At 50.7% G+C, this 8,652-nt stretch overlaps 2 protein-coding genes across 5 annotated transcripts in view; one reads left to right on the top strand and one right to left on the bottom strand.

Annotated features, from left to right (window-relative positions):
- Positions 1–2,182, top strand: Higd1b (HIG1 hypoxia inducible domain family member 1B). Of its 3 annotated transcripts, none has more exons than XM_055620256.1 (4): positions 1–30; positions 703–851; positions 1,346–1,480; positions 2,034–2,182. In XM_055620256.1, exons 2-4 carry the CDS (start codon positions 752–754, stop codon positions 2,093–2,095), a joined length of 297 nt encoding a protein of 98 aa, XP_055476231.1. In that variant the 5' UTR covers positions 1–30; positions 703–751; the 3' UTR covers positions 2,096–2,182. The 3 variants fall into 3 exon arrangements, with proteins under 3 accessions (XP_055476231.1, XP_055476228.1, XP_055476229.1); XM_055620253.1 differs by lacking the exon at positions 1–30 and adding an exon at positions 478–624; XM_055620254.1 differs by lacking the exon at positions 1–30 and adding an exon at positions 478–609.
- A 413-nt stretch (positions 2,183–2,595) lies between these two features.
- Positions 2,596–8,652, bottom strand: part of Eftud2 (elongation factor Tu GTP binding domain containing 2) — a 41,717-nt gene continuing 35,660 nt past the window's right edge. For both annotated transcript variants that reach the window (XM_055620162.1, XM_055620161.1), the window contains exons 19-28: positions 7,878–7,979; positions 7,037–7,119; positions 5,424–5,510; positions 5,123–5,249; positions 4,874–4,961; positions 4,440–4,558; positions 4,216–4,310; positions 3,581–3,734; positions 3,308–3,415; positions 2,596–3,042 (exon numbers count right to left, since the gene is read on the bottom strand). In XM_055620162.1, the coding sequence (XP_055476137.1) occupies positions 2,947–3,042; positions 3,308–3,415; positions 3,581–3,734; positions 4,216–4,310; positions 4,440–4,558; positions 4,874–4,961; positions 5,123–5,249; positions 5,424–5,510; positions 7,037–7,119; positions 7,878–7,979 (1,059 nt within the window). In that variant the 3' untranslated portion in view covers positions 2,596–2,946. The remainder of the gene's footprint in view (positions 3,043–3,307; positions 3,416–3,580; positions 3,735–4,215; positions 4,311–4,439; positions 4,559–4,873; positions 4,962–5,122; positions 5,250–5,423; positions 5,511–7,036; positions 7,120–7,877; positions 7,980–8,652) is intronic.

Below are 8,652 nucleotides of genomic sequence, written 5' to 3' on the forward strand. Positions count from 1 at the left end.
TCTCCACTTTCTAGCCATCTATTGCTTAGGGTAAGCATAGGCACGCTGAAGACTCAGGGGCTACCAGGAGGCACTGGCTCAGGCAGTCTTTGTCCTGCCGCTGGACTCTGAGGGACTGGGACTGGGACTGGGACTCCAGCTATAATCAGAGCAGACATTTTTGATGGGTTTACAGGGAGATCAGGATGGAGGAAGGTTGATGAGCAGTTTGAGGACCAGAATTTGTTCTTTAGTCTTAGGTGCAAAAATGTCTTAGTGTCATTTACATCTGCTCTACTGGTTAACCAGTGTTGCATCTGTCTGGAACAGCTCTGGCTCCCTAGAGCCAGATCTTGTTCCGTAGCTCCCTTAGGAGCAACTGTCAACAGATCCATGACCAAGGGGCCCCCAAGATTCAAAGACTGTTCCAGTCTACTTTGGGTTTTTCCGGCTGTTTTTCTTGGCCAGAGGATCACACCCATAGGGATGCAGAGAGGGAGCAGGAAGCAAAAGAACAGTAAAGTCAGATGAACTGGAGAAGGGGCAGATGTTGCGGACATGAAGAAAGTAGCCATGAGCAGCGCACACCCCTGACAGAGAACACCTGGAGGGGTGTCTTCTGGAGTGCAGGTTGTGCTGGGCATGGTAAGGTGCTGGCAGGTAATCCTCTGCGGCCTTGAAGACTAAGAGTCAGAGTCCTCATTGTGGGCTACCTCCTTCTAGGGCTGGGCTGAAGCCTAGGACACAGCTGTTAACATCTGGATCCAGGATCATGTCTGCTAACAAGGGCTTGTGGGCACCACCCGAGGGTGAGGACAGCCTGTCTGAGAAGTTTCTGAGGAAGACCAGGGAGTCTCCACTGGTGCCTGTAGGTGAGTGGGGGAACAGGGTTGGGGTGATGCCTCCTCTCTGGGGACCTCATGAGATGATGGTCAGAGAATTCAAGTGGTCCAACCACTGTACACTGTAATGCAATGAAGGAGTCTGGATGGGTGGGGGTGGTGGCCAACTGAATGCAAAGTACTTTGCGAAACAGTGCCAACAGCAGCCTCAGGAGGGGAGTCTTTATTGCAATCGGACTGCCCTGGGGTTTCCCTTCCAGGCTCTGAAAACCTGTGCAAAGCAGCAGGAGCCAGGAGTGGGTGGAGCCGCTCAGGTGGGGGTGCAGTTGTGACAACAAACTGTCAGCATATTAAGGGAGGGGCATCGTGAGGGTCACAGGCACTTAGAAATGCCATGAGAGGAAACTCAATATTCCAATACTAGCTGCATGAATCTGCTTAGTGCCCGGTGCCCAGCCTGCATTGCCCAGAGGAAAGCCAAGGGACCTTGGACATGGCCCAGTGATCCCATTCTCTGCCCACAGGCATAGGAGGCTGCCTGGTGATAGCAGCATATCGGATTTACCGGCTGAAGGCTCGAGGTGCCACCAAGTTGTCCATACATCTGATCCATACCCGAGTGGCAGCACAGGCATGTGCCGTGGGTGCCATCATGCTCGGTAAGCAGCACGGTGGGGGTCAGGGGAGAAGGGGAACAACACAGGTGCCCTCGGTTAATCGGACCATGGCTCGAGCATCTGCTTCACACACTAGTATCCACACCAATTTCTTGATGAACGTCTATGCTGAGGCCTTCTCAGGGTTCTCTACTGGTCACCGTGGCAGGGCAACGAGACAGTATGAAGACAGCCCAATTCATGAATGTTCCAGAGGTGAGGGCCAGGAAGAGGCAGCAACTAGTTGTGGGCTGGGGCTGTGGGCTAGTCCCTTTCACTGGGCCTTAGTGTCCCTGTGCACAGCAACCACCTCTGACTAGTCCAGCCACAGTCCACTTTGTGCAGAATAGACGTCAAAAGGCTAATGGAGGAGTTGTTCCCTTAGGCTGTGTGTCTGGGTGTCTGGAGCAGCTGTTGGGACATGGGGCAGAAAGAAGAGCCGGAAAGCTGGGTCTCAAGGGAAAAGCTAGAGTGCAGCCCCTGAGGACCCCTTGAAGGACGGGGAAAGGGTTTAGGGATCAGATGCCAAGGGCACTTCTCTTCCCTCTTTACGCAGGTGCCATGTATACAATGTACAGAGATTACATCAAGAGGGTGTCAGAGGATCCTGAGAAGTAGGAGTCCTGAGGCTGCAGGATGGCCCAATCCCCAGCTGTCTCCATATACACTAATAAAGCGTTGTTGAGCAAAGTGAAGTGCCTTACTCATGAGCAGAGCCAGGGAAATGTGGTGGCTGGAGGGAGGGCCCAGCACAACGGGCGGGAACCAAAGGTCTCTGGTCCCAACCAAGGTGCAGCAGTCTCCTAGGACAGACCTCAGTTCCCAGGGTCCCAGCAACTCCTATACCACCTCATGTCCAGGCAGAAGCAGCCTGGAATGGAAATGAAAAGGCGGGGGCAGAGAAGGGGCCTTGAGGCTCATGGGAACACTGAATCAGACGCACGTATTCCTTCCACCACAGGCTGCTCCCCTAGGGACTTAGTCAGGAAGGCAGCTGCAGCTGGGAGCAGAGGCAGTAATGCCCCATGGGAAATCACATACCCAGAATATAAGTGCTCAGATTAGACAGGCAAGAGGGTGGGGTGGGGGTGAACGGAATCAGCAAACCAAGGCAGAGGTCAGAATGTTCTGTTCATTTACAAACCATGGCTAAGGTTGAACTTGTGAGAAATAAAACTCCATGTAAATCCTGAAGACAGACCCCTTGGGGTTAAACACTGTCATCTTGTTCTCATTCTTCTTCTCTGGGCCCAAGCTCCTCTCTGTTCCTTGGGCAGAAGCCACAGAAGGAACCAGGAGGCCAGATACCCCTTGCTCACTGGGACACTGGGAGGCAGGTTTCTGGGTTGTTCAGATGGCCCCGTAGCAGTTCCCAGATGCTCACAGCATCAAGGCCCAGTTTGGCAGGTCTCAGCTGGAATCCAGAGCAGCAGGCACTGCAGGGAGCAGGAGCTGCTAGACCCCCGCACTCACATGGGATAATTGAGCACAACATCCTGTTTGGCCAGCTCCAGCAACATGGGATCATCGAAGAACTTGCTGATGCTCACATCTTCACTCAGGCCCTGTGGAGAACAGACACGAGGGTGAGCTCCACAGGGTTACGGTAACAGAGCCTGGGGTCACCCAGGACTTGTGCTTGAGGACTTGGGCCTTTAAAGTACCATTAGAGCTCCTCTGTTCCCTCTGGACCCTAGGTCTGCTTATCCAAGGAGTGTGGAGACTGAGCTTTCCAAACAGCAGTAAACTACCCTCCAAGAGGAAGAAAAGACACACAACTCCTGTGGAGACCCTGGGGTTGAGGGAGGCAGTGGCTTAGAGATCCTGTACCTTCCTACGACGGGTTTTGATCATGAACTCCCGGGCCAGGTGAGGGGCTGGCTGTGGCTCCAATGGGCGGATGACAATGCTTTTGTCCAGAGGGTCGCCAGGGACAATCTGGAAAGCAGAGAGTTTTCAGGGAGTTGGGGCAGCTTCCCAGAGGATTCAGGCCCAGAAACAGGAATTGTGGCGCATCCTTGAGAACATCCTGGACAGAGAGGAACTGGCTAAAAGAAGGCCAGTCTACCGAACCAGGAGGCCAAGCTGGCCAGGTTTCCTTACCTGCCAGTGGTGGAAGACAGACAGGGAAAAGGCCTGTCCCTGGGTATGAGTGCGGAGGTCAGTCTCAAAGCCGAACGAGTCAATGGCCGGGATGAAAGCTTTGATGGTGTAGAGAGGGGAGCCTGGTATGGGTGCATCCTGAGTCACATGACCCCTGAAAGACAAAGGCCAAAGTCCTAGTTGTATACAGGTCCGAAGGCAAGGGGGGATCTGTCTTCTGGCCCTTTTCTGTGTATCCCAGCACAGCCACCATAAAAAAAAAAAAAAAAAAAAAAAAAGACTTAACGGAACATGCTCCACAGAGGACCCGGGACTGGGGCTCTTAGCAGAGGCCACAGGAGCAGCCACCTCTGGGAGGAGGCAAGAGTGCGGACACTGAAGAAACAGGACCCTAAGGACAGCCCCATCACTGCTTCACTTCTCCCAGGAGCTAAGGCAGGGCCCAAGAAGAAACTGTGGCCATGGCCTTTCGGAAAGCTAGAAAGCCTCAGTTCTCCCCTACTTCTCGTGGGAGCAGGCTCAGTGGGCTTCTGTTGGAAAGGTGGGGAGAACAAAGGCTGGGAGGCTCCCCTTTCCTTTCCTCAGTAGCCAAGGGGCTTCTTGCTCAGTACTCTCCCCAACAACAGGCTGCTCACCTGCGCCTGGCCAGGACTGTGTAAACAGCAGACACACAGTCTGCAGGGGCCTGGACCTCTACAAAGTAGTAAGGCTCCATCAGACGGGGAGTGGCCTGCAACAGAGGAGAAAGGACTCGGCATAGGTGAGGCTGAAGAGTTAGGACATAAGGGTCTCTGGACCACTGGAGGCCTTCTATGGCCTCTGCCTGGGAAGCAGCACAGTTCCCTACAGCCCCACTTACCATGAGGAAGGCAGAGTAGACTACCCTCCTGGCTGTGGGGATGATCTGACCTCCACCCCGATGGAGGGGTTCCTGGGCAACCACGGCATCCAGGATCTTAAACTTGACGTTGCGAATCACTGAAATGGGAGAGCTGAGGCTAGTCATAGGGGCATGGCAGAGTAGCAGGGTAATTTGCTACACTGAGGCCACATTACAGCCACCAAAGACATGATACAAATCTCATATCCATCAGCAAGGCTAGTAGCAAACAGGTGAACAGTTAATTATTACTTAACATTTGCTTCAGGCCATGCTCCGACATGTGAACTTTCTTAGAAGCTTATGTGCTGGTGCTAAATAGTTTTTTGTTTGTTTGTTTGTTTGGACATAGATTATGTGCCTAGGTGTAAGGGTCCTGGGGAAAAGAGCTGAGAGGTTGTTGGTGGACTCACATTCATCGCAGAGGGGTCCCTCCCTGGTTCCCCACTGGAAACCTTGAACAATGCTGTCCTTCACTGAGCCGAGAAGTGCCTTGTCCACCTGCACAGAAACATTAGGTCTCCATCAGTCCACTGGCATCAGCCAGCAGCTTTAGGAGGAGGAGAGTATGGCTGTGAGAAGCCACCTTTCAACTGCAAAGGGGACGCTGCAGTTTCCTCGTCTAGGGATAACACTTTGCCACAGGCCTCCCATCAGTTTACCTCTGAGGGCAGCGTGTCGTCCACTAGGATGTTGGGGCCTGTAGCATCAGGACCAAAGGCCCAGATGGAACGAGCAGCCAGCAGATCCCAGTCATACTTTGTTTGGAAGAACTCTCCCAGCTTCTTCCTGGAGGAAAAGAAGAGAAAGCGGCTTGCAGAGCTATAGTTCCTTCCTTTCTGTAAGACAGTGACCCACTCTACCCATATCACATCCAGGACAACAGCAGAGAAGGATGGATGGTGTCAAGAGACCAGGCAAAGAAGCAAAATATGAGCCCTGGAAGCAGAGCCCTGCTCCAACCTGTTCCAGGTGATCTGGACCACCTCATTCTCTATGTCCTCAGCGAGGCCCTTCTCCAGAGGCTCGGCAATCATGGTGATCTTGTTCCTGGTCAGAAAGGACAGCAGTGAGAAGGGGTCACAGGATGAGCAGGGGCAACAACACAGACCACTGAGACAGCTAGAGAAACGGAAAACTTGCTGCGGGGGGCAGCAAAGGGTACCCTTCTGTTTTTCCTTCTTACGTGCATGAGTTATTTTGTGTGCATTTATGCAAATGTACCATACGTGTGCAGTGCCCAAAGAAACCAGACAAGAGTTTTGGACACCCTGGACTGGAACTGCAAGCCACCATGTGGCTGGAAATAAAATTTTGGTCCCTCTGCAAGAACAACGAATACTTTTAACCACTGAGCCATCTCTCTAGCCTCCATCTGCTTTTTCTTGAAAAGTACGGCTGGGCCGGAGAGTGTAGCTTGGCAGCAAAGCAAGTGTAAACATGTATGAGGAGCTGGGTTTCCATTTTCAGAACCCATTAAAAAAAAAAAAAAAAAAAAAAAAGGAACTTAACATTGAAGCTGGTATAGTGGCTTACGCTTTTAATCCCAGTACTTAGCAGTCAGGAAGATTTGACACTGTTCTATGTAATGAGTTTTAGGCTATCTTGGGCTACAGAGACAGATCTTGTCTCAAAAACCAATTAAGATTTAGGGCAAAATTTCTAATACTGACAAGGCAGCTAGACAATTTTTAGGAGTACCCAAGGCAAAGGGTTCCACAATGAAATGTCGGTGCAGAAAGGGACACAGTCTGGAGCAAACATGAGTACCTAAGCAGCCTGAGTCCATCTCAAGAAAACTCTGTAAGAGTTGTACTTGGGGTAGGCCTGAGGTGAGTATGGGAGAGAAGGTTGTCAATTCCAAGTACCAGGGATAGTGCTCATAGCTTCCATTCTTTCTTTCTTTTTCCCCCCTGAAAACAGGGTCATGTGTGTAGCCCCAGATGGCTTGGAACTTGCTATATAGATGGAGCTGGCCTTGAACTCGCAGCAATCCTCCTGACTTTGCCTCCCTGGTGCTGGGATTACAAGCTTGAGCCACCATGCTGGACTTGTTTCTGTTTTTTGAGACAGGAGCTCACTTCGTGGCTTTCTATCTACCTGCACCTGCCTCTTGAGTGATGGAATTAAAGGCACCACCACACCTGTCTTTTTTTTTTAAATAAAGAATCTCTCATGGCCCAGGCTACTTCTCAAACTTGTTGTGGGGCTGAGGCTGGCCTAGAACCCCTGATCCTCCTGCTTCTAGCTCCCCAAGTGATAAGCTTCCAGGTGTGTGCCACCACACCTAGTTTCTTTATTCGAGTGAGCATCGTGTGAGCATTTTCATGTGCATGTGTGTGCAGGATAGTGATGGATGTCTTCCTTTCCACACAATCTCCCGCCCCCTTTTTAAAAAATAGACACAAAGAGATCCAGGCCAGCCTGAGCTACAGTATGAAACTCTGTTAGGGGAAAAAAAAAAGGTACAAAATAATGTTTTTGTTTTTTTTTTTTGTGGCATTTCCTCAAATATACATTATCGTATCTGTTCATATCTGTTCTGTTGCTCTCCCTTGCCCCCACCTCCTGCTTACTTCTTATTGGGTGTTTCAGCAAAGCATTTGAGAGAGGATGTTTCTACCACTGTCTCACAAAACGTCACAACTGGGTCAGCCACCTATGCAATGGAAAGAAAAACACTGAAGTAAAAATCAGTTTTGTTGACAGGCAAAGTCTACCTAGGAAATTCTGAAGTGTTTTTGTTCTCCCTCTCTATGAGACTCCTAAGTAGCTCTGCAAAAGTAGTAGGCTAAAAACTATCTGCACTACCACCAGACAGCCTGGGAGTAGGCAAATTCTACTCTGAGTCAGGAATAAGTAGGGGCTCAAACTAGGGCTTTAACTATGGTCTTCAAGAAAGCTTCCAGCACCTGCCACTCCCTGGCTAGCCCCTGGGGGTAGGATGGAAGTAGTGCTGCAGACCCACTGTGAGCCTCTGCTCTGTCCTCAAGCCCCAGCCCCAGAGTACAAGAGTCTAGGAGGACACCTGCCCAGAAACAGAGTGTGGAGAAAAAGTCTTGACTGGGAGACAGCACCACCCCATGCATGGTTCAAGGTGCTTGGTCTAGACTTGGTGATAAGCCTGAGAGCAAGCTCCTACTCTCTGTGACAGCACCCACCCTGAGGCCAATCAGCAGACACTGGGTAGTTCTTTTCCTAATGATGGGACAGAAATGACTCTGGCTTAGAGCCTTGACTTTAAGCGCATGATACTGAAAATGACTCAGCGAGTAGGGCAAACCCTACTCTAGATTCTCTAGAATGTTCTCTGATGAAGAACAACAGAAAGTGCTTTCCACAGAGAGTGTCTAGTGGGCATCCAGGGATGCTGAGGACATCCCTCTGGAGCTGGAAGCCAGGCTAGGGGAGGGGCACCTTGATGTCGATCTCTGAGTACATCTTCCGCAGATCGTGCATGACGCAGTCCAGGTAGAGCTCCCCAGTGCCCAGGATCACATGCTCACCAGACTCCTCCACCTGAAACACAGAAGCCCCAGCAGTCACATCGCCCGCACTCGATTGTCTTGTTCACAGCAGATGTAAAAAACAACACACACACACACACACACACACACACACACACACACACACACACACACACAAACCCCCACCAAAACAAGGTACCAGAGATGAAGATTCTACAGGCCATTATCAGAAGCAGTGACTGTTTCAGCTTTACAATAGAGGGAGGGCTAGGACTGGCTCAATGGACGGAGGGCCGGCTCAGTGGGGGGTGGGAGAGCTAGGGCTGGTTCAGTGGTCAAGCATTCTCTCTACATGATCGAGACCTTGAGTCTCAATCCTCAGCATGCTCTACAACCCACCCCACACTCCCTGAGAAAAGCTGAGTTGGTGGTACACCTGTAATACCAGCATTCCAATAACAGAGGCAGGAAATTCACCCCGAGCTTGAGGCCAATCAATACTGCACAGAAATATACCAAATAGTCTGGTGGCAGGCTCAAGAGTGTGCAATCATCAGTCACTTTTGTTAATTTTCTATTATTTTATGTGGATGGGTGTTTTGCCCAAATTTGTTTGTATGCCTAGCACCTGTGGAGCCTGAAAAGAGCTTTAGATTCCCTAATCTACAGATGTTACAGATGTTATGTTATGTTATGTTATGTTATGTTATGTTATGTTATGTTAT

This window comes from Psammomys obesus, unplaced genomic scaffold (assembly GCF_907164565.1).
Source record: "Psammomys obesus unplaced genomic scaffold, mPsaObe1.curated_primary_1811, whole genome shotgun sequence".
NCBI classification, from domain to species: Eukaryota; Metazoa; Chordata; class Mammalia; order Rodentia; family Muridae; genus Psammomys; species Psammomys obesus.

Bases quoted from the DNA above. Each gene is read 5' to 3' on its own strand.
- Higd1b (XM_055620256.1), top strand. From the start codon at position 752: ATGTCTGCTAACAAGGGCTTGTGGGCACCACCCGAGGGTGAGGACAGC. The intron at 852-1,345 runs GTGAGTGGGGGA...CTCTGCCCACAG, and splicing joins GTCTCCACTGGTGCCTGTAG to GCATAGGAGGCTGCCTGGTG. The intron at 1,481-2,033 runs GTAAGCAGCACG...CTCTTTACGCAG, and splicing joins CGTGGGTGCCATCATGCTCG to GTGCCATGTATACAATGTAC.